The sequence below is a fragment of the Falco peregrinus genome, chromosome Z (assembly GCF_023634155.1).
Source record: "Falco peregrinus isolate bFalPer1 chromosome Z, bFalPer1.pri, whole genome shotgun sequence".
NCBI classification, from domain to species: domain Eukaryota; kingdom Metazoa; phylum Chordata; class Aves; order Falconiformes; family Falconidae; genus Falco; species Falco peregrinus.
In genome coordinates, this window is record NC_073739.1 from 76,349,212 (window position 1) to 76,374,689 (window position 25,478).

The 25,478-nt window shown below is 39.8% G+C and overlaps 1 protein-coding gene across 3 annotated transcripts in view; it reads left to right on the forward strand.

The window, feature by feature from the left end:
• Positions 1-25,461, forward strand: part of KIAA1328 (KIAA1328 ortholog) — a 180,429-nt gene extending 154,968 nt beyond the window's left edge. For all 3 annotated transcript variants that reach the window (XM_055790826.1, XM_027784792.2, XM_055790827.1), the window contains one exon: positions 22,124-25,461. In XM_055790826.1, coding sequence (XP_055646801.1) covers positions 22,124-22,337 — 214 coding nt within the window. In that variant the 3' untranslated portion in view covers positions 22,338-25,461. The remainder of the gene's footprint in view (positions 1-22,123) is intronic.
• The last annotated feature ends 17 nt before the right edge of the window (positions 25,462-25,478 follow it).

Genomic DNA, 25,478 nt, shown 5'->3' on the forward strand with positions numbered 1-25,478 from the left:
TGGTGGTGTTTGGACCAGGTCTCTCTTGCTGTTAAAGACCAGTATGAAAAGAGGCTTAGACAGTTTTCTAGTGCTTCTGCCTGAAACTACAATGGCTGAGATGCTAAAGCAGAGAGAACTTCTCTTTTGGAAAGACATGCTTAGCAAGTCTAAGTCCTCTTTCTTTAGAATCACAGGTATCAGAAGTAACAGTTTAATTAGGTCAACAGTTGTTATTATAGGCATTTATTTACAAAGAGATTTTTAATCAATGAATAAGAATACATCACAGCATTTTTGGAAGATTAGGATTCAAAATTCAGTAGTTTAAAAAACCAAAAATTTCTTGATAATCTGCGTAAGAAAAGAATTTACAATAAAGCTATACTACAGTAACAGATCAATCAGTAGTAATCATTCCTATCTTCAGATAGGAATTTGCTTGAAAACTTGCTCGAGAGTTTTGCTTCAGCAACTGGTACAGGCTGGGCAAACACTACTCCTTATCTACGCTATTAGGTTATGACCAGTAAAAGCTTTGAAGTCTCAGGGGTGAAATGCAGATGTGAACCCAGGTCTGGGATCAACCCCAAATGTAATAGTGGGAGAGTTCAAGCTTATGCTGAAATCAGATTTCACCTGTGAAGCCTGGCTCTTGGGGAAACTTGGAATCGGGTTCAGCCATGAAAATGATAAGCCTTGATTATATTTCACGTTGTAGACGTCAAGTAAATTTTGAAGTGACATTCTGTATTTATGTCTGAGGTTATAAAATTTAACACATCATCAGCTTCTTTTTCTTTACTGTATGTAACAGGAACACCTATTTGTGTCAGAGCAGTCTACCTAATAGCTGCTTTGCAATAACAGTTTTGGTGTGTCCGTTGCTGACAATGAAAATCATATTGGGGAATTCTGACTTGCAGTGCAAAAGGATTAATGTTAATTAGCAACTGTTGGCTGTAATTGTCACCCTCATTAAAATGCAGAATTATGTATTTCTTAGTTATAAATAACCTTTCTAATTGTACTTGATGTATGCCAGTTTAATCAAAAAGTACACTTGCAAACAGGCAGGTATTTGCATTAATCTAGCACTGGATCTTTGAGTCCTTTTTGATCGTCTTTTATTCCAGACTTGACTAGCTAGTTGGGGGAGGTCTATTCCAGCTACATATCCTTCACACATTCTTTTTTTTTTTTTTTGAGCTCTGTAGATCTGACAGGATTTTGTATTAAAATGAGGGAAAACGTGTTTTGGGAATATTCAGTGCAACAGAAAATGTGTCAAATTTTGAAGTAGTTGGCAAGGTTTCCATCATTCAGTGGTCTGACAATAACTTGATTATAGTTTGAAAGTAATAATAAAGCAAAAGAAAATAGAGTACAAATCTTATTATGAAGCTGACTTAACTCTTTTTGTAATTTTCATTGTTATCTTAATTACTTTTTTACAGCCCCCCACCCTGTGTTTTTGCAGATTCTCAAATACCATGTTAAATCTTAAGTGAATATTGGCTGATTGGATGTGATTCCTGTTTGCACTTGTAATCACAGCAATGAAAACTTAATCTCAAAATATTGTTTTTAATTTAAAAAAAAAAAAATTCAGGTTCCTTCTGTGCTTTGCTTTACTCCATTGTTAAAAAGCCTGATTTGACTGTCTTCTCTTCCTCCACTGATACTCTGAGTGCTCTGTGTTCTAGCTTTTAAATGTAATGTTTCCTTGGTATTACTGTAATGGCAATTTCTACATAGCTTAGCAAATTAAGACCAGTCTTGGTTCCTGTCTTCATGGTTCTCCAAGGAACAGTTCTGCATAGTTCTCTTCCTAGCACTGTAGTCACTTATCTGTTCCTTCTCTTTCAGAGGAGTTTCCTCTTGGGTTTTTTTGTTTGGTTATTTTTGAGGAATTGATTAAGATATACAGAATAACTGCATCTTACTTTAAGAAGACATTCTTCCAAAAGATGGCTCTGTCATACTCCCACCACATTGCTTATATGATAATATATTCCCCTTTTTCTCTCTCCTTCACCTGCCTGGACTCTTTAGGCTGTAAACTCTTCAGGGCAGGATCATATCACAGTACATCTCCGTGCTTGGTTGGTCTGTGTAGTAACGATGATTAACTGTGATGCTAGTATAGTTAGGGTGAAATTCATCTTGCTTATCTTGAGACAACGGAGCTAGTTACCCTCAGCTTCTTTCATGGTCGATGAGTTATTTTAGGATCAGCTAAATCACCTTTTGGTGATACCTGTTGTCCTGTGGGCTGTAAAGTAAGTCCGGAGTAACACACACTGACACCTTATCCTTCTTCTAGCTGAATATGTGGAACTAAAAATAAGTTTTCATTGATATTTTGCTTATGGATTGGAGGCAAATGCAGGGTTAACCTATGTACTGCATGGTCGGTGCCTTGATTATGGACGCAGTTTTAATGGTCTCATAAATCAAAGGGCTTAGGTACTGAACACTGTGGGAGAGGGAGTGGGTACGTATGGTTGTGAACACACAGCATCTTCCTCAGTAGAACATGAACTTGTGATGTGGTGACATGTTTAATAAAAAATGTGGTGATGGAAGTTTGACTGCTTCGGAGAATTCTTAGAAGTGGCGTGAAGTGGTGATGCCCTGTAACTTGAACATCAGTGACCAGTACACTGCAGTGTTTCTGAGGTCTAAGCAGGACCTTGCACCAGCCATGTCTCATCTCTGCTAGTCAAACATTGTGTGTGACCAGAGATGGTCTCGGCAGACAGATGCAGCTCTGTCTTCTCAATTAATTCCAGCGGATGGGTTACCTACTTAGGAAAGAAATCATTGTTTCTCTGTCACTTAAGGACGTTAAACAGCCCTTTACACTGTTTGATTTGCCCTATTTCCAGTTTTTAATGTACTTTTTCTTCCCTTCACGATATTCTAATTCTCTGCCTCAATAAAGACCTCCAGCTTTTGTTTTTACTACCATGAATAGCATAGTATCAGCAGTGTCTCATTATCTGTCCTTCCTCTAGGCAACTTATGAATACATTAAAGAGTTCAGGGCCTAACAGATTTCTGTGACGCTACACTGGTGACCTCCCTGGCCACCTTCTAGCAGACCAATTTGTTGTTTTCTCTTTATTTCCTGCCTTTTAACCAGTTATCTATCCATTAATGGGTTTTCCTCTTAGTTTATGGCAACTTTTAGGTCTTCAGTGGTAGAGCGCTGGAAAGCTTTTGAAACTCCGGACAGACATTTTAAACTGTATTTTCCTTTTTCAAAGGCATAATAATTTTACAAATCTAGTAGAGGTCCCCAGTGAATTAAGACTTCATATAAAGACCCTGTCAATATGTCAAGTTTATTGATTCTTTATTATAATTTCTATCAATCTGCTTGTTCTAAACATAAGACCTCTTTATTTGTGGATTTTTGCATCATTCCAGATCACTTTAAAAAAACCCTGCATTTCTGCCAGAACTGAGGCAGTTTTAGGCAATATTATGTGCTACAGTTGATAGTTCAGCTATTTCATACCTGAGCTCCTTCAGAAGTTTGAGTGAGTAGCAGCTGATCCCAGCAATTTATTATTGTTCATTTATGTTGATTTGTTCTGTAATGTATTTATACGACACTTCAACCTGAGGCAGGTCTTCCACCATGCCCTCTGTGGCTTCAGAAACTTCCCAAGTTTGTGCATGGTGAATATATGTCAGCTCATTGATCTTTTCTGCTATGGCATTATTATCCTTTACAACTTTATCTCCTCTTGGCTTTAACAAAACTCAGACTTCTGATTTTTCATATATTTAATGGGGATTTGTTATTAGACCTTATGCTTTTAACCATTAGTGACTGGCTGAAATTTGTTGTGGACTTTGATTATGTGGGGGTTTCTTGGTCATGTTGTGCTTTTTTATTATTATTATTATTGTTATTATTTTATTCCCGTTCCTCTTGATCGATCCATTTGTTCTTTGCTATTTTATTTATTTGGACCTGACTGGACATAACTGTCTCCTGTACTATTCCACTTAACTGTATAACTCCATTTCATCCTTCTGAAGTCTTACTCCGCTTTTGTGGAGCCCTAGTATGACTATTGGACAAATGTGTGCTGTCTGAAAATATTTTTACCTTTTTAGCTACCCCTTTTGATTTCTTTTTAACGGACTTTCTCACTTTTATATTGTTTCCGTATCTGAAATGAAAGACTGCTGTAGTCAATTTGACATGTTGAACCTATGTGTGTAATGTGTATCGTTACTCTTTGGTTGTAGCATCTGAGCAGTGGAGTGGACTCTTCACAGGTGTGAGACAGTTTTTGTGGAATGAACAGCACAACAGTCTAGGATTCAGCTGGGAAAGGCGTGGCTAAGTTTAGAGTACTATTTAAAGTTCTTAAAATCAAAAGTGATATACAGAAAATGAGTAGGGAACAATATTGTCTTGTCTGCTGGAGAAACTGATGGCCATCAGGCAGAATTGTGGGTTGGTGCATTCAGAGCATGCAACATTTAGATAGACACCGGAGACCAATTTGCTCGTATCCTGACTTACTTTTATGTTCTTAACTCCACATACTCCAAGATTGTCATTGTAGTTTTCTCTGACTTAGAGGTTTTTAAATAAAGTCATCCATAATATATGGATTATAATAATGATTTTTACATAACTACGTGTTCATCTTTTAATGTCCTTGTTAAGACATTTCTGATGTGGAAAAACCCAATATCTGGATTTAAGTCTGAATCTCATAATGCTATGTGTCTGGAATTAGTTCAATAGGATGCAATAACGGAAGATTCAGGCCCTGATTTTTCCTGAGTAAGGTAATGAAATAACCAAGGTGTCTTTTACATTTGGGTAGGGAAAGTCATGGCAGTATTTCAGTGTAAAGAATATCCACTGTTAAATACGTTTTTGTTTTGTGGGCTTTCCAGCATTACTTTTGGGAACCTTGGTTTATTTAACATACCTTCTAGTTTTCTGACACAGATTTGAAGGAAACAAAGAGTCGATGGTGTAATTCCTAGTCACAGATCTTCGTTCAAGCTGAGGGCACCAATTTGTACTGTAGGTGTGATTTTTTTTCTCTTCCTTGACCAGGTTTTCTTTCCAAAATCACATGCTATTAAACATCATTAAGTTTGGCTTTGTGAGGGGCTGTGACTAAAGTTCTCTCTTCAACATTTAGATAATCTTAAAGGAAAACAGTATCTGGGTGGGTTTTTTCAGCATTTATTTAATTGTAGATACAGGTTGTGTTTAGCATTTACATTTCACAGTGCCGTGTGCTTCTAGGTCACAGGTAATTTGGGGTTACGTATAATAATTTTGATCCATTCTATGTTGTTTATGAGGTGGTAATTCATTTATGGTCCTATGGGGGGGGGGGGGGAGTTATATTTCCTTTAGTGTGGATGTTGGAATATGGGAGGGAAATAAATGGAAAACATGATGAAAAACTAAACGTTTTACTGAAAATAATGCTGTTATCTTTGTTTTCTGCCCTGTACAAAGTTAACTCTGTCTGTTTTAACAGTGGTGCTTTAAGTGTTATTTTTCTACTTTGGTTCTTCCCACCCATAAGTTTTAAAGGATTTAGTTTTGCAACTTACAGTGGGAAGACTTTGTGTGAATGATCTAGTTGAAGATGTCCCAGTTCATTGCAGGAGTGTGGACTAGATGACCTTTAAAGATCCCTTCCAAAACAAACTCTTCTATGGTTCTATGAAAAAATTGCTTTTAAGGGTTGGGGTTTTTTTTCTGTAAAAAACAACCAAAGACATTCTAGAGTACTAATATATAATTTATGCATTTAAAATCTTTTAAAGGAGATCCTCAAAGCCTCTAATGCCATTGTACTTTTAACTTTCATTTTTGCTTCATCTGCATTAAATCAACTTTCACTACTTAAAACAGAAATTGAGTTTATTGAAACATTTCAGTTCTGATTATTTTTTAATAAAGATGAAGAAGGCTAACCTAATGAAATCACTGGAATGAAATGAGAAAAAATTTAAAAAAATTAATAAGCTGAAGACTTGAAGATTTTATTAAGTCACATTTGCCTGTACGTTTCTCTGTGTGTACCATCTTGGATCAGTAGGGTAAGAAACATGCCTTCTAAGGAATGACCTTTGCACTGTTAGGCTGACTTTTTCTTTTTCCAGAAGCATTACTGGAAACACATTACTGATAGTTTGTGTGTGCATTAAGTTCTGTGCCCGTGATCACAAAATTGTGGTTTGAGAAGAGCAGTAGTACTGAATTCAGATTCCCCCCCTCCTTTATAGGTAGTTGAGACCTATAAATATATTTTGTAGAATACACGTCTGTGAGTCTGTCAGGTATCTGTGGAACATCATAATGCACAGGTAGCTTTATAGCTTTATGATTTATGAGTTCGCAGATGTTTTCATACTCTCAGAAATAAAATGTTCTCTGCTCCATGCAGATTACCTGATAATTCAGTGTTGCACTGTGTAGGTATATTTGTAATATAAAGTGTGCTGTTTGTAACTTCCTTTGCAAGCATAGTCTGACCTGGGGTGTTCTTGTCACCATGTCTGTGCCCCTGTATGTGTTTCTGCCCAGAATTTTTCAAACTCCGCTCTTGTTCCATTGACCTTGTTCTTGCTGACTAGCCTATGTTCTTGCAGCACTGCCTGTGTTTTTTTACTGTAACAGGTGAAGCAATTCCTAGAAGGACTTTAACAGTGTTCCAGCTGCTGCTCATCCCAGCTTCTGCTTGACTCTGTTAATTGCTCTGTGCATCCCTGTTCTTATCCATATGCTTGGAATTTGGAACCTGCATATCCAACTTGTTCGTAGGCAACAAACGAACCTAATAAGAGAGATGTCCTCTCCCTCCCTCTTCCTTGCCAAGTTCAAATCTCTTTCAAGCTGCTTTGTCCTATCTCCTAATGACCTCAGCATCTAGATTTCTAGGTGTGAAAGAAAAGTGTGGTTTTTTGACTCAACCTGCAGTGACAGCTCGATACTACTGTGATGAATGTCTTAAGGAGTGTCTAGATCACTAGAATGTATAGGCCTATTGTAATTATCCGTACGATTTTCTTGCTTTCACTTATTTTGTTTTGTTATGAACTTTTTAGTGGCAGACCATTTCTACCAGTGCACAAACCATAACACGGCGTGGCTTTGACTTTACTCAAACCAGGAGATTTTTGTGCCAAGGTTGTAATATTGTATTGTTACTTCATCGTATCTGTGTGAAAATTTTAATTTCACGCCCTGTGGACTTCACTGTCTCTGTGCATGCTGCTCATGTTGTTGCATAGAAGGGTAAGTCCCTGGGTCACATTCATTTTGCAGTGTGTTTGTTTTGGTTTTTTTTAAAGTAAGAGTTCTGTTTCCTTTGAGAGATCTTGCTGTAAAGCTAGCTGGGAATTTCTGCCAGAAAAATATTTGCAAGCTTAAAGTCAAGATAGTAAAAATATTTTTACTAAATTTCTTACAATGTGGCTATGATCATCATATTCAGAAAGAAAAAAAAATGTGTATGGGGTTATGTGCTCCACTATGATACATTTGTATATGAATAGGTGCAAGTCATTTGTTAAAGTATGTGGGGAAGGAAGGGAAAACCCTTGCTTAAATGTGTTGTCATGTCTTCCATACATCCTGGGTTTAATGAGTTGCAAACATTTCTGGGTTTACCCAGAGCTAAGCTCTTGGTTAATACTTGAGTTGGTTTATGGAGCTTCCTGATTTGCAGACATTGTCATTTTAAGCTTCCCTGGTTGTACCGTGCCTGTACTGTGTGGGTAAGGCAGAGTCTGGTCCTTGCTAGTCAGTCCTTGATTTTTTCTTATGTAATGTCTGCGAAGTTTAATGTGTTAATGGAAAGAAATATGCTACTATGAAGTCACAGAATAGCTGAGGTTGGAAGGAGCCTCTGGAGATCATCTAGCACAAACCTCTGCTTGGAGCAGGGTCAGCTAGAGCAAGCTGCTCAGGACTGTGTTGGGTCAGGTTTCAAATACCTCCAAGGATGGAGACTCCACAACCTCTATGGGCAACCTGTGCCAATGTTTAACCACCTACATAGCAAGAAAGCTTTTTTACTTCCATTCGAATGGAATTTCTTGTATTTCAGTTTGTGCCCATTACCTCATGTCTTTTCACTGGGCGTCACGGAGAAACTGACTCAATTTTCTTTCCTCTCCTAATCAAGTATTTTTGTATATTGATAAGATGACTCTGAGCTGCCTATCATACAATCATTTAGGTCGGAAAAGCCCTTTTGAGGTTATCAAGTCCAACCGTTAACCCAGTCCAAGCATGAGCCAAGTCCACCACTAAATCATGTCCCTGAGCACCGCATCTGCGTGTTTTTTAAACACCTCCAAGGGACGGTGATTCCACCACCTCCCTGGGCAGCCTGTTCCAATGCTTGACCACCCTTTTGGGGAAGAAATTTTTCCTAATATCCAATCTAAACCTCCCCTGGCGTAACTTGAGGCTGTCTCCTCTTGCCCTGTCACTTGTCACCTGGGAGAAGAGACCGACCCCCCTGCCTACACCCTCCTGTCAGGCAGCTGCAGGGAGCCACAAGGTGCCCCCGAGCCTCCTCCTCTCCAGGCTGACCCCCCCAGTTCCCCCAGCCGCTCCCCACCAGCCCTGTGCCCCAGCCCCGGCACCAGCCCCTGCCTGTCTCTAGACATGCTGTAAGGCTGAACTCCCTTGCTGCAGGTCAAACAACCCCAGGTCTCTCAGATTTTCCTTTTGTATCAGATACTTCAGTTCTTTAATCATCTTTGTTGCCCTTCACTGGACTTATTTGAGTGTGCCTATGTCTCTGTTGCACAGGAGAGTCCAGCACTGGACATAGCGCTCCAGCTGTGTCCCACCAGGGCTGAGCTGAGAGGAAAGATCACCTCCCTTGGCCAGCTGGCAGTGCTGGCCTTTGCTGGCTTATGTTCAGTTCTTTGTCTACCAGGACAACGAATGTCCAGGTCCTTCTCAGCAAAGCTGCTTTCCACCCAGTCAAAACTGCCCTGTGCTGGTGCCTGGCGTTATTCCTCCCCGGGTGCAGGACTTCATGTTTTCCGTTGTTGAATGTTGATAGATTCTTGTGGGCCCATTTCTCTTGCCTGTTCAGGTCCCTCTCTGTACACCTTCTGGCCCCTCTCAGTTAAAATATATTCAGAAGAATATGGGAATGAGTAACTTAGCATCAGTCTCTTGAGCAGTTAAATGCCCTGCCTTATTTTGTAGCCTATTAATGGCCTTATGTAGTTTCTAACAGAAACATGGACTGTCCGCAGATGTATGGTTATCAAAAAGTTACCCTGCAGAGCCCGAGATCATCTTTGCTAGTTACTGCTGGGAATGAACAAACTAAAATTTCACTTCCCTGCCCATCTGTTCAGCAACTGAAAGTAGGTAATTTATCTCAGTGGGATACCTACCACCTGTGTAAATTTTTTGAAAGAGGTTGTTAGCGTGCAATGACTACAGCCAAGGGACACCAGGCCTGAGCGCCTTGTACTCTGTGCTTTACTGCTGTTTTTTTCTGTTGGGTGCCTTCTAAGTTGGTACTTGCACAGTGTCAAGCCTATTCAGTGCCTTTGTCCCTATGAAGCTTACAACAACTCTACCTGCTTTGCCACACGGCATGCTCTTGTGCCAACTGCGTGCAACTCCTTGCCAGCAGTCGCCTCTCTTGACATGCTAAACCAGGCATCACCAACATACTATATTTTTACAGCTACTGTTTTATCTCAGCGGCTTCTCTTGAATTATGTATCCTCATCTTTGATGTATGAAATCTCAGCTGATTTAAAGATTACCCGAGAGGGCTGAGCACATCTGGAAATGAATGGAGCAACAGATAGTCCCAACCCTTCCACACTAGAGTGCCAAGTGGGAACTTTTGCAGCAGTTGGGTACTGGAATACAATTCTTACAAGTGTTGTTTCTTCACATATGGTCTGCACCCAAGCAGTCAATGTGTTGGGATGCCAAGTATTTGAGCTCAGCTGCAACATTTGTTCTCAAGCAAATTGGAGTGAATGAGTTCAAATAAAGAGCTGGAAAGCAGGGAGATCATGGGCTGTTCTGTTAGGGCTAGGCACCAAGGGTTTCACTAGATAAGATACCCAAAATTGTATGTGCCTCTCAGTGGGAGGTGAGTAGAACAGAGCAAGTGAATGCAAGTTTGGCTGAAAAGCAGTTGCTGTCTGATGTGAGGCTTCAGAGTACATTAGGAAGGAAGAAGAAGCAACTGAGCATAAACTACACGTATAATCTCAGCAAGATACAGAATCACAATGCATATAAAGCTTAAGCACTCTAGCCTATGAAGCATTCTTCAGTTTCTTCAGTGGTGGTTGTGGTCACTGTGCTCCCTGCAGAAACTTGGCTTTAGGTGAGCTGAAAGATCCTATTCACCTTGCTTATGCTAGCATAGCTGGCATAAAAGATGATGCCATTTACTGTGTCATTAGGATTAACAAAGTGATGCCAATTAAAAGCTGAGAGCAACAAGCAGGTTGCTCAGGTTTGTTGTGCAGTCCAGCCAGGAAAATGGGCTATTTTGCAGAGTATGTCCATTCGCTGTATTTTGACTGTTACTATACCTTAAATTTAAACTCCTTTCAATTTCTAGGCAGTTTCAACCTATTATTAGCTGCCCGCAACACCATCCTGTAAAATGTCCTTTCCTAACTCTCTTGCTACCCACCCAGCTCATGAACAGAGAACAGCAAGGCATTGTTTTTTTCCTCCTAAATGTTCTTTTTAATGTCAAGCATCTGACTGGACAGTTTCTTCTCACTACTTGGTTCCTTCTTCCTTTTCTCCTTTTTTCCCTGTTCCCTGCCAAGGCACTGCTAGCAGAAGCATAGGGGCTATTGTCATGGCCTTGCTGCTCCAGGGAACAGGAGCTGGTAGGTGTTTGCATTTGCCTCTGGAGTGTAATTCTGACTGATGGGTTCTTATCAGGTTTGCCAAGTCCATCCATCCAATTGTCTATTTCTGTTCTGAAGACCAAGCAACCATAAAGTTGAAAACTGTCTTGTATTTTTGGAATCTGAAATTTCAGACAATGCATTTATGAATTATTTATGGCGAATGTGTTTTCAGTAATGTGCGGCATAAAATGGAATGAATGCGTATCCATACTTGCCCTGAACTCTCCAAAGTACATGCTAATAAACAGAATGATAACCTACCATCACTTTTGCCCTGTAAGATTTACAGTGCAAGCACTTTTTTATGTGGTTTAATTCAAGTCAGTTTGTCAACTTAAAGCTCTAGTGTTTTGTTTTAAAGTACAACTTGGTGAGTGATTTTCTATTACTTAAAGAAATCTAACTGCTTTTTCACCCCTATTTCAACTAGAGTTAGTGTCTGTAAATTTTTCTAGTCATGCTGGCATAGAGCCACACTAAATTATGCTTTAACTCACAATTAGAAGGAAGTGGCAACTGTGCAGAGCAGCAAACCTTTCATTTAAAATGGCCATTATGTAAGATCATGATTCTGCAGAATGATTAAGATATTGAAGAATAATTAAGATATCTTTAGTTTTTTGTCCATTTAGAAGTGCTGGGCTTATTTAATTTTTTTAAACCTCCCCGAAACAGCTTTTTCCTTAATGACAGTAATACAGGACTCTGTATTATCACAACTTACTGTTTACTGGTATCTGAGCTGTCTAATGAAAACTTATTTTCACTGATACAGCTGACAGGGCAGAGATAATTAAGAAACAGAAGAATCTGAGTGCTAGATTTTGCTATTAAACACACCTTGCCACAACAGAAAAAACTAAGCTGATAAGCAGGAGAGGAAGGATTGTGCAGATCCACAGGAAGAGCTGATGTTTAGCTACAGCAATTGACTGTATGTAAAATATTTCACCAGGATAGGAAAAAAAAAAAAAAGAAAAGGAAAAGGTAAAATAAATAATTTCCAAGCATTCACTGAGGCATCTCATTTCCAGGGTGTAAAATAGAGAGCTTGCAGTACTTAATCACCCTGACACAACAAATGGCAGCAGGCAGGGAAGAAACCCAGCCCCAGTGAACCAGTGGCAGAATTTCCATTGGCTTCCATAGGGTCACAATTCCACTCCAATATGTACTTAAAACTACCGCAGTCTGATTTTGCTCCTCTGCTCAATGAGGTTTTAAATCTTGCACAGCTAGTAGCAGTTCTTGCCACAATGGTTAGAAAGTCAATGAAAGCTCACAGTTCAGTAACTAAATGACAAGGTAAGAAACTTTGGAATCATAAAATGGTTATAACTGCTTAACCTAAAACTATGCAGATCTCCCAGTGATTCTACAATTGAAGAAAAAAAGTTGATGTATTATCTGGCAGGCTGGGAATTTGGAATGAGCTTGTGAAAATAGTCAGATTGCTAATCCATATAAAAGTGATGGACTTTGCAAACTGTATGTGGTGCGAAAAGAAATGAAAACTAAGGGGCAACACTAAGACTGGCAGAAAGGAGATGCGGAATTGCACTGTGACTTAAATATGCAACCCTTTATGAGAGGTTTAGTAAATTATAAAAGAAAGAGCACAGTTTTAAAGGTGTTTCATTGAATTAATGTTTGTTTTGAGGGGAAAGAAAGATGCTTGGGGACAAGCTTGAAAGAGCAAAAAACTGAGGAGAAAGACTGTTAAGGCAAGAGAAGTAGGGGTATGAGGTATGGCAGAAAAGATGATGACAGTTTAATTTTGGCCCAGAACAATAAAGGGTGAAGATCTTGCTGAAGATAATGCGTGATGACAGAGTGCTTAAAGGGAATAAAAGCTAAGCATGCTCTGAAGTGCAAAGTTATTATGTAATATCAGAGCAGAATCAGGGCCGCAGGTGCCGTACATATACTGAGGTTCATTTTCTGATCTGAAGAGCTTTCAGACTTGATGAGACAGAAACAGATATGTGGGAGGGGAGAGGGACAATACAAACAGTGATTACAGACGTGGTTGTTAAATGCCATGGTAGTTCCATGGTTCTGTAATTTCTTTCTTTTATACTAAAACTTCATTCTAAATTATTCTTCTGTCGCTGGCACATCTGATTTAAAAGGCTTTTTTACTTCCTAGCACTCATATCTTTGTTCAGCCTTCACACAAAATTATTACAAGCTCAGTTATGCCAATTCAGCTGCCTGCAGCCATACCTTAAAAGAAATTATCTGGAGGGTTTGTTGTTTTTTAGCTACTAAAGCACACAGAGACAAAAACAATGAAAAAGCCCTTTCAGTTGTATTTGATGTGTTGGTAACGTGGCAGCAGGGTCTGAGCGAAAGTCCTCTGAGGAAGTAATAGAAAAGGCTGAGTTACCAGGAGCAAAGAGGTAGGATAACTGAGGATTGAGAGCGTTGAGGTGGGAGTGTGGAAGGGTGAGGAAAGCCGGTCTTGGTCTCTGACTATCAGGTAAGATAGCTTGTTTAGCAAGGAGGAATGAGACCAGCAGCAACTCTTACTTAAGTAATGACAGATGGTTGTATGCTATCATAGGTGGACCCAGGGTAAAAAGTGAGGAAGAAAAATCTCTGGCCAGCCCTGCCTTATACGAGGCATAAGTTTTTTCAGATGCTGTTGCTGGATCCGGTGTCCTTTAGTGCACTGGCTCTGCTTGGTATGCGAAAGGCCAGGGGCAAACCAGCAGTGCTCAGGCCATTTCAAGACCCAAAGGTCTCTGTAGCTCTTTGCTCCTGTTTATCACACTGGGGAGGGAGGGTTGTCCTGTAACGCTGCCAAACACAGCTTATGTTGGTTAGCAAAGGTGTGATGTTGTTACTCATTTCTGCTGCTGCTCTCCAAATGCTCCTGCGCAAAGGCTGTAATCTTTGATGCCACTTTCCACAAGATTTAGTGATAAATTGTCAGTAACCCCACAAAACAAGTCATTGAGTTCGTCGGTGATGTAGATCTTGCAGCAGACAGTGATGTGTTGCAGTGCAGTGTATCAATATGTACATGTGAGAGAAGGACCTGTGGAGCAATGCAGTGGCAGCAAAAAGGCTGTTGTCATCTGAATCTGCACAGACAAGCGTTGTATGAGTGCTGGAGGGAGCTGATCTTCTCTCTGGTTTTGTGTAACCCCACTGAGGGAATATGGTGCTCATTTCTGGGTGATTGCTTACTGGAAAGATATTGTCAAAGACCAGAGGACGGTGGCAAATTCTGTTGCTATGCTAGAGGTACTGATTTATGAGAGAAGATTAACATATATGTGGCCAAGATAAATGTTGACTGATACTGAAGCAGAAGGGAGAAATGTAATACTGTTCAAATACTTGAGGAGTATTTGCACCAAAGAAGGACGCTTACTTCTCAGTACAGTGCCAGATCTTTAGCTACAACTGACAGCGTGGAGCTGGGAGGAAGAAAATCCTCTTTGTTTATCTCTAGCTGACTATCAGAAACATATTCTTTTTGTAGCACATACCTTTTTCTCCTACCAAACTCTGAAGCAAGAATGCATGGAACATTTGTGTCACTTGCCATGTTGTCCTGTTCTTCTTCATTGTACGTTATATATTTCCCACTGGACTTTGACTTATCTATTTAAACTGTGTGTTCTTTTGGAGAAAGGATCACTCTTACAAGTGGTAGTAGAGTTGATCCCCTTGATCCAGATGGAGGCCATTTAGGTTATACTGTAGCCTATAAATAAGTAATAATGGTAATGATAGCGTGAGATCTATTTGGCTGTGGAATGGCTTCCCAAGGAGAATAGCGAGAGGCTGATTGTTAGCAATGGATGTAGGAAGCACACTGTAGGGAACAGTTCTCAATCAGCAGGGAGATGGCTGGATGATCTAATAAGTCTTTTCCTTCTCTAGGTTATGATTCTGTGAATACCACCTCAGAGAGTTCTCTAAAAGTCTCTGATACTGTAAGCTCTCTATTACGTGGGTGTGGGTTTTACAGCACTCCAGGAGGCTCTTGCTGAGGACACTGTGTAAATATATTCTGTTTTACATTGTGTGATGCATTTTAAATAAAAGGCCCAGGTCTTTTTTTAATTGGTTTGAAGTATTCTGCAGTCTGATCTTTTTCTTTAAGAATTAAGAAACTTTGAGATGCCTTTGGAAAATAGACACCCATTCCAGGCAAGAAATACATCCTAACCTGGAGTTGCTTTAAATACATACATAGCACTGTTAAATTTGCCTCCTCCTGTATCCCACAGTGAAGTGTGTGCTCTGAGTCCCAACCTGCGTGAAAGTAAAATGGGCATCTCAGACTAACTGGCTCAGTTAGTCTGATTCTTCATTTAATCTTGCACATTCTCTTGATGTTTCAGCCTCAAGAATTGCACTTCTCTGTGTTCTTTTTCTGATTTTGTTATCTTGAGAGTCAGTACATGGGAATATTTTGGTCACTGAAGATGCAGTTCACACATGACAGGCAAGGTCCCCTGTCCTGACTTGTGGCCTTCCAGGGAGTGACTGCAAAGTCAGTGTGTCTTTCTCAGCCTTCATTTTCTGTCTAACCAGTCTCTCATGTTCACTGGCATGTTCATCTGAAGCTTGCTTGACCAAATAGCATGCTGGTTAAAACCTGGATTATACTTACACAGAAGGGAGGGAGAGAAGAAAGAATCTGAGACATCAGCTCAGACCTGTGGATCCTGAACCCAGAAGTCTAGGGACACAAAGAAGAACCAGTGGACATAATGCATTTGGATTTTCAGAGAACCTTTGTCAAGGTTGCACACCAAAGGTTGTTAAAGGAATCAAGTTTCTGCAGGATTGCAGGAAAATCCTTCTATGGATTTACTGCTGATTAAATGATAGCAGGCAAAGGGATTTAATGTTCATTTTTTCGTGGTGCAGAAGAGTAAGCAGTGGGGTCCCCCAGGAACCCACTGGACTGGTTCTTCATCAGTGACCTGGAGTAAGAAGTGAAAAGCAAAAATCTCCTGGGTGACCTGATAAGTTTGTGTATGATACTAAGTCCTTTCAGATAGTCAAATGCCATGTCAGTAGCAACAAACTCCAAAAAGGGATCAAAATTGAGTGGATGAAAATGTGATTTACCTACGGAAGTCATCAACACCATGCCTACATGATACTGATCTCTGAGCAGTTGATGAGGATTTATGAAATTCGAAGCTTCCTAGAGCTTCACAAAAGATTGTGGATGCATGCTGCGTTTTGGTTCTGATGTGTGCTTTTGGTCTTTGTCTCTCCAGATGACGTAGTGGAAGCTAGAAAAGGTGTAGAGGGCAATTAATTTGATCAAGGGATGAAGCAGCTACCATAAAAGGAGAGACCAAGAAGCTATGACTTTGGATAGGAAAAGACTGAATAAGAAAATGACCAGGTTTTGCAAAATTGAGAAAGTGGTGTATAAGCTGAATGTGGAACAGTTTTTCATCATATCCCACCATGTGAGAGAGACTAACTGCAGTCAATCCATAAAAAGCACTTGATGGCACTAGCAGGATAACAGATTAGAACAGAAAACAAAAGTATGTCCTTCAGTAACAGTGAACTTCCTGAGCCTGCTGTCACAGGACATTGTATAAGCAGTGGGTTAATAAAGAATCAAGCAAATTTATGGACAACAGGTTGGTATAGGGATGTTGAAAGGATGTTCTCTAGCTTCCCTAATGCAACAATTACGGGTGCAGGAATAAAGACTCTTTAACTGGGGTAGAGTTCTGCCCTTTGTCCATAGAGCCAGGGTTAACTTGGGGGTGGATGATCAGTCATCACAGCTGTTTTTCCAGATAACCTCAGGTTGTATCACTGGTGTGGTGTCTTCAGGTTTGGGGTTGTTCAGCTGCTGAGGCCACTTCTTATCTGCATCTGTTTTTTCTCTGCTTTTATTTGTTATTTGATCCAATCAAATAAGGATTTGATATTTGCTTTATAGTCACAATAATCTCAGTTTCATTTTCTGTAAAATGGGTCTGTTCGCTACCCCTTGAATGTGTTTTTCGCTGTGTTTAGCATTTGTAAACTGCTCGGAGGCAGGTGGTGTTTTATGAATACAAAATAGTGTTAGGCTTTGTACTTAGGTACAATACTGTACTGTAATTCAAAGGCAATTCATGTAACATTAGTAAATCACTTTGAACTTTATGTTGAAAATATAAGCAGGAGTATAAAAATAAACCTTTTTATTTCCTCTGGTATATACAGTTAAATAAAGTAAGCCTGTACGGCTACTAATCTCCAAAACCGTATTGCCAGTATGCTTTGTTGAAATGCCATCACCTTGCAGAAGAGACATTCTGTGTGTTTTGTACACATTTATGGTTGAAGAATAAATTTTCAGAGACTGTAAATGAAAAGATATCACTGAACATAGTGATCAAATAATATCTGACACTGCTTGTTTAAAGAAATATACATATATCTCACTGCCAGAGTATTTATGACTCTAATAAGTTTAGTTATTTTGCCTCATGGGAAAATTCCTGCTTCTCCAAGTATCAAACTTGTTTGGGGTTCTGCGATTTTTCAGGAAGGAACAAATGATATTATTAGTTAAAGGGGGCTGCACAGTATGAAAATACAATAGTGTAGTCTAAAAATCGAGTAGCATGTAAGAAATGTATTTTACTAGCAATGGGAAATACACAAACATTAAAAATTCAATGACATATCCCAAATGTCTAAATAGATAAACAAACATCACTGTTCAGCCTGTTGATGCAAGGATGCTCTGTGGTTACCTTCAGGAACACCATTCTCTCTTATATCTTGTGCTGTAATGAGCTCTGTACGTTACTTTTGCATAATCTGACCATTTTTTAGGTACTGTACATTGTGGGACTGTCTGAACTTTTGATTGCCTAGCAAGTTTTATTAGACAGAATACCAAGTGTTTTTCAGGTGATTTCTCAGCAACCATCCTGGGAATAAGTGGTCTTATTCTCTGTTTCCCAGAGCAAAAGCCACATTTGTGTGTTTGTCATAAAAATGAGAGAACCTTCCTTCCCATTCAGTGTGAAACATGGTACAAAGTAAGATGCACCTGTAGATGTTTATAGAGAGTTGTATTCCTACTGTGCAGGCAGTGAAACAGAAACACCACAGAAGGAAGGATTTGGCTTGGTGCCAGCTTGTGTTTATTTTTATAGTTTCCCTCTTTTAAATGTGAACTTTTAACTAGCTGTTCTGAATTGCAATCCTTTATGGTGTTTCCTGTTACCTTAGTGATGGACTACAAAATTATTTTACATGAAGAGTTTATAAACTCTACTAGATACTTATCTAATTAGGAGCCAATGCTGAAAGTTTCCAATAAAATTTCCAAAAGCACTTTAGTGGCTGAGGAGCCAAATTTCCCGTAACCCATGTTAATTGTACAGAAGAGATTAAGGGAATACTGTTACAGCACTCTGTAGTGCATGATCAGGGTGTATTTAGCCACCCAGGTCACAGTTCTGCGCTGATCCAGTTGTACTGGCTTGATCCTGGTGGTACCTACCTCTCAGACAGTTTGGACATCTCCATGCTGCTCTCTGAGCCGTATTTGGAGTTCTACTACATTAAAAGCAAAGTTTAAATTACTTCATTGAAAGAAGAACTTTAAAGCTTACCTTTGTCTGTTCTCTCTACTCGCATCTCTGTCCTCTTGCACGTGGCCCTGCCTTCCTCATGCTTTATACACTAATTCTTTGTGTTCCCTTTCCTGATGCAATTTTGGTAGACTTTATGATAAGATTACTTTCACCAAGCTTTAGCTGTCTAAATAGTTAGACTTCTAATCCAAGGTTTTTGACTTTACAGATTTTCTTTTCCCATTATGAAACATGCAGGCTCTCAAGCTCGTGGAAGTTAGATGAGAAAATGTACATGGGAAAAGTGTCAAAACTAGGCTTAGAAAAGAGATTGTTTTCCAGTCTGTTGCAGCAGTGATCTTGACTTCCCAGCACACTGGCAAGTGTATCAAAAAGGTGAAGACAGACTGAATTGTCACTATCCTTAAAGGGATAGTTGCCCACCTCCTTTTCCTTCTGTTGAAAAGGCAAAACCCATCAACGAAAATGTGTGTAAGCATCTAGCAATGATGGGACATTTGATTGCTTGGTTGAACATCTATACGTGAGGAATTTCTTTATGTGGCTTAATGTACAGTGTGGTACTTCCGCAGAATGTTTGGGAATTTTTCTCCTTGGGAAGCATGGACAATATGAGGGCACCCTTAATTGTTAATTTGTATTAAAAGAGCATTCAGTATTCACCAGGCAAGTTTGCCTGATCAGTTTTCCTGTATGAAATCTCCTGACTTGGGTGCCTGATCCTGCAGCACAGCTTTGACTTTATTGAAGCCATTAAGTGTCATAGTAACAAAGCCTGTTTTTTACTTACGCACTTATTAAAATCATGCAAGGGATACACATCCTGGTTTTACAGAAAGTTGCATTTCAGGATTTGAGAATTTTGATTGTGTCTCTTTAAATATTCGGATACAAATAAATGGTGAGAAAATTGTCTTTGTGAGCTTCAAACCATTCTAGGTCTACTCTGTTGCCTCCAGCCAGATGCTGTCTATGTTGCCTAGACAAACCAGGGCAAACCATTATCATGGGATTAAACACTAAATACCTGCAAGGAGCATTCTTTTTATCAGATGGTGCTCTGTTAGCAGAGTTCATTCACTTTATTGCATATATAACTGCGGTGTCAAATAGACTGATTTACAACACCTGGTCTTTTACATAATCTTTGCTATTTGCTGTGCTTGTAATCTGCCAAATCATTTAGCCTTCCTGATAGCAGAAATGCTGTAAAACTTAGATAAACTTGCAGAAGAAATGAACTCGAAGGTACTGCTGAAATCTAGGGCCTGCACATTTGCTATAAATGCACTGGCTGGTTTGGTTTCCCCCTACCTAATCTGTGATTGAATGTGGCTGCTGGAGAAATTGAAATTTTGTGATAGCACTACAGTCAGAGGAGATAAGCATTTGTATGCTAGACTAGATTAATCTAAAAAAGAAGTTTTAGGTGTGGCTAATGAAACCAGTATATGTGTTAACTGGGTTTCTTTGGGGTTCAAAGCATCTGTGTATATCTATATAGAGTCTAGTCCAAAACTTTCTCTATGTGAAAAGTCTAATATAGCTGTGTGCTAGTTCTCACTATCAGTGCGGCTTATTCTATCATAGGTTAAAGATGTCTTTAAGGAGCCTCAGTTTTTAGAGGGTACTTTCTCAATGCTAATACAAACAACAGACCCCTCTAAAATGGTCTTGCTTGGCTGCCCAAACCCCCTATGTTCTTCCAAAAGTTTTAATTAGGCTAACTGTAAGGCATGACATTTGCATAGGGTTAGCCACTTACATGGTCTAGTTGAAACAAAGCTGTATTATTTTTTATCGTTGTGGCTTTGTTACTTATTTTTGGCTGTTAGGGGTGATTTAATCAGACAGATAATAGAAAGACATGTAGGCAAGCTAAAAATGTGAAAAATAAATTTGCAGAATGTGTTTCTGATTGGGTGAAATGCAAGCTAATACATCCAAAGGAAAGTAAAAAAAAAATCTGTAGGTAGTCAAATATAGGAGAGAGCCCTGCGAGGCAGTAATGTCAAGTCAGACTGTATTATAAATGATGGTGACTATCCAATTGGAAGAAACAATATAAAATGAAGGAAACGAAAGTGCTGACTGTTCCACGTAGTCATAGCATGACTCCCGTGGCTGGCATTAACATCAGTATTAACCCATCAGTACCTCAGTTAACTCTTTTGCGCGGAGGAAGTATTTCTGTGTCTCAGACTTAACCTGGTTGTGGTCAGGTTTCTGATGACGGTCGGTTCATAGCACTCACTGCTGGAGCTAATGGAGGAGATTTTGCATATTGTCACTAGTTTAGGGAAGGAGGGTTTTTTAGCTGATGTTGCTGCTGCATGATGCTATTGGACAGCACAAGACGTAGTCTACCTCTGGGAGATACATTAGCTGCTGTGAATCTTTCCACCAATAAACCGTTGTGGATATTCGTATGTAAGAATTTTTCATCCCATCTGAGTTCAGGAACCTACCCTAGCTGTCTGACTGACCTAGTTGCTTAGTCTTCCTAGACTCCCACTGTCCTGAAAGGAAAAACAGGGGGTCTTCTTACAGCAGGAAACAGCTTGAGATGTTTCCTCACACTATGCATGAACCCCTTCTGCTTGCAAGAGGGGGCCCCTATGGAAACGGACCAGTTATGCTGATACCTTGGGTTGGGTGCAGTGAATAATGTTCCGTGCGTGTAAGTCATTGAACATGTGAATTATTTCATCAGGCAGGTTGGTGCTAACAACAGGATGGAACAAAGGGGACTTCTGGGTAAAACTCTTGAGTGATATCTCCTAGACTGGAGAACAGCCTCCCTGGGGAAGCAGTGGAAATGGTATTAGTTAAGACATTTAAAATTGGACAGGAGAAAATATATTGTAATGATCAATCCTGTACTGGTATTTAGATCAGGTCTTGTCTTGTGTGAATATTAATAGGAAGTCTCTGTCTGAAGTAACTGCCATTATTCAGTGTGCGTTACTAGCTAGCATGGGCTCGCAACCTCCCCCCACATCCGTACTTACACTTAAAGGACAGCCTGAGTAATGTTTAGCATCTTTGCCTTTTCTCTTGGTGCCTCAAGTGTTGATTTTTGTATTGCCTTGCTTAGATTATATTCCTTCAGTGCTTCCACCAGACAGATTCTATATAGTGCACAGAGATTTACAGGAAGCATGTGTAGTTTCTGGCAATAATAATAAAGTCTCCTGCTGTTTTCGAATCCCTGGGAAACTAAATCAAGTGTAGAGGCCTATTCAAAAAAGTGCAGCATGTGTATAATAAGTCACTTTACCATAACCTGTGTGGGTCTGCCTTGTACCTGTTAAGTGTATTTGACTGTCATATCTGAAGTCTGTTCTCAGTCTCCAGAGTACAACTAAGACATTACACACCTGAAATGGAAAAGCTGACAGAACAGCTTGAAGTAACCTGAGCACCCATGCTTTGCTCACCTCTTCTTCACTACCTCTGTGTTGGTATTCCTCATAGGAACAATACAGCAGAATTTGTTCTGTGGTGGTAGCCCCCATCAGACAAATCTGGGTCTAGTCTGAATTATGACTGGATTAAATTCCTGTGTGATGTTCTGACGGTTAATGGAGCTCCATTTTCTTGGTGTGTTTCTGCAGGTACAAAGCCTGTCTTCTTGACCTGGTTGAAGCTACGAGTCCAATATCTGCCCCAGGACACCTCTGCAGAGAATCTTACGACAGGAACAAAATGCACAGGCCTCGTCGTGGGAGCTACAGGCCATCGTCTTGGAGCCAGACCCCACAAAGCTCCAGAAGCAGAGCAGATGAGCTAGAGGAGAGCCAGCTCCTTGAGGATATTTTCTTCATTTGATTCACCTCATTGTTCTACAGCCCTTCTGCAGAATTTTTAGGACCTTTTCATTGCTGATTTGTTTGTGTTATATTTGAGTGGCAACTACCTGTCTTCCTTCTTCTAACACATAACTGATTAGCATCCAGTTTCATTTTGGGTTTAGTAATCATGGTGCAAGAACATTGGTGGGGTTGACCAATCAGACATTGTTAACTTTTTTTCTAATCCTTTCATGTGCCAAGTAATCATTCTAAAATAGAATTTCTAAAATCTACAACATTTTCTAATAGATTGAAGTCAGTTTTTCCAGCCTTTTATCAGAAGTATATCTCATTATTGATTTTTAGCTCTAAAGCAGTTACAAGAGCTGCCTGACATTCAAGAGCCACCACATTCAAAATAGATTATTTTCTAATTAAACAAGCCTGTTTAAAACCTGTCATGTTATAAAGGTACAAGCACTTTAGTATTTTTTTCAGTGACTTTATGATCAACATTCCAATATTTAACATGCTGGGGTTTTAAGGGGTATATTGTAAGCTCAAATATACAGTGTCTAATAACATTAATAGACAATGCTGCAGGTTGATGTACTAGGCATCTGTCTGAAATATTTTCCTCTTTAAATCAGTGCTATTTGACAGAGTTTATGTGCTGGGTAACCTAACCCTGAAATAGCAGAACACAGTCAGACATTGTAATGGTCCAAAACCTGTTTGATGTACTTTTCAAGATGAAATATATTGTAGTGGTAGTATAAGAATGATCTTAAGACATTTTCAGTAACTTGCACTATTTTGATCCTGTATCCAGACTCCACTGTAAATAAGACAAATCAGTAATTATTTCCACAAGCAGCTCACAATGCACATTTCCCTGCTGGCTTTAATTATTCATGCTATATCTATTTCAGTTTATTTAAATGCACTTCCATCTACTGCATGTACTTGGTTATTTAAAGAAATATGCCGAATTGGTAAAAATGACTGCAGATTACAGGATTAATGGTCATTTTCTCCACAATGCAGTGTTCATATTTTATTGTAACAGTAGCCACCGGCATATGTTCCTAGAAATATAAGGCTAAAATACTCATTTTGCACAGTAAAATTGCAGCAAGGGAAAGGTAGAATTGAGCCAGCATGGGCAAGTTCTAGGCCATTTGCTCCCAAACAACACTTTGTGGGCCAGTACAGCTTTTCTGACAGTCTCTTTAGGCAACCCTGGTTATCTTAATGGCAGCGAGTTGCTGTACTGATCCCTGGGGTATCGCTGCTGCCTGCCTTTCACGTGTTCACTCCTCTGCAACGTTTGCTGCTCTGCGAGGAGCTAGCCAGGCTTCGCAGTGAGGCCCGCGGTGCATCTCTGATGAGAGCATCAGTGCAGGATATCAAGCATGTGCCCCGGGCAGCACCACGTTCTTACAGCAGGGAAACAAAAGGAGAATGAAGGGGAAGATGAACCTCAGGTTACTCTGAGCTGCTTCATTCAGGCCCAGTCTTGATCACAAATTAGGTGACACCCTTTCTGTACTCCCTAGCTGAAATTCAACAGCAGCTTGGAGAAGTTTAAAGGAGGGCAGCAGCACTGCTGGACTAGGAAATGACTACTGTGGAAAGGCCCTGCTTGGTCTCTCCTGTTGTTAGTGAAGTGTTGTAGTTCTTTTGAATATGTCTATTTGCTGTTGAATGTCCCTGTTGTTCTTCTCCCTGAGCCTGCAAAGGCACACATTTCTGCTTAAAGCCCCAAAGATACATTCGGTGCCCTGACCCAAGTATAGCAGATGGGGATATAGTTTTTTTCATTCTGCTGAATAGTCTGTTTCTTTAAGAGGGCAGAGAAAGGGAGGGGACAGAAGAGAAAAATGTACAAGGAGCAGTAGGAAATCTGTGGGTAACCATGAAGAAATGACCAGCACATAGGTCTTAGGGTTTGGAACTAGTTTATGGTGGTTTTTTAGGGTTTTGTTTGTTTTTGTTAAAGTTTGGTATTTATAAAGAAACATTTCTCTGATTTCAGTCCAATTGCTTCTCTTTTTTTTCCAGTTTGACTGAAACTTTAATTGCCTTTTCTAATAAATGCTAACTGACCTTTTGAAAGAACAAAAAAATATGTGTATGTATATCTCTTGAAAGGTTCCTTTGTGTACCCAGTTGAGAACATTGTGTGGGAGCATTCTATTCTTTGGTTTCTTTGTGGGTGCTAATATTTCACTGCTTTAGGATTCCTTAGGATGCATTTTGCCCATTAACAATTGTAATTCTGAGGGTGACTTTTGACTTTAATCTGGTTTTGGTAGTAGCTCTTTTTAAAAGAACATTGTCAGGTTTGTGGGCTCTGTGCTTAAGGTGCTGCCCGTCAGCTACATGGGAGGCATACCTTTATGCAGCAAAGATTTCTAGAATTAAGGTGGTTGGAACATCTGATGGGTGAAGACCTACATGTTTTAACTGTGAGATGTGGATGAAGAAACAAAAGCTATTAATTTGGTGGACCCTGTGAAAAGTCATTTTTTGTAATGCTGGCTGTTACTCTAATTATCAGCAGTACATTAGGAATAGTGTTTAGCAGTCAGTGCAAGCGAAGATATTTTGCCATGAGGCACTACAAAGTTGAAGTTATTAAAACATTTATAGCCTTAGAAGAAAAAAAATCAATGATTGTCAAACAAGAAGGGACAAAATCAGTAGCTGGGACTGGGAGGGGAATGTTTTCCATCTGCTAAAACAGTAGAGGAAATGCAAAAATTAAACTAGCAAAAGCAATCACTTGACAGTGTCCTTTTAAGCTCCTATATTAGGAAGCTGCGGTTGGGGAGTTCGTCAAGCCATAGACTGTTTGTCCAGTGTTCCCGTCAATATGCTTCAGCTACACATCGGGCTGTGTTTTACACGAGGCTTTGTGGAGCTGAGGCTCCCACCTATGCCTTCACCTTGTGCTCTTTCCGAGTGGCTCGTACACACACGCTTGATGAGTGCTTGGGTGGTCTTGCGTTTGTGCACCTTGCACGCAGTGGACCTGTAGCAATCACACGCTTTCCACCCCTAGCCTCTCCAGTCACGCTGTTGAATCCTGTCTTGAACATACCTTTATATATGTATGTGAGGTCTTAATCGAATACATTATATGGGGGTTTCATTTATTCTTCCGGACTGTTAT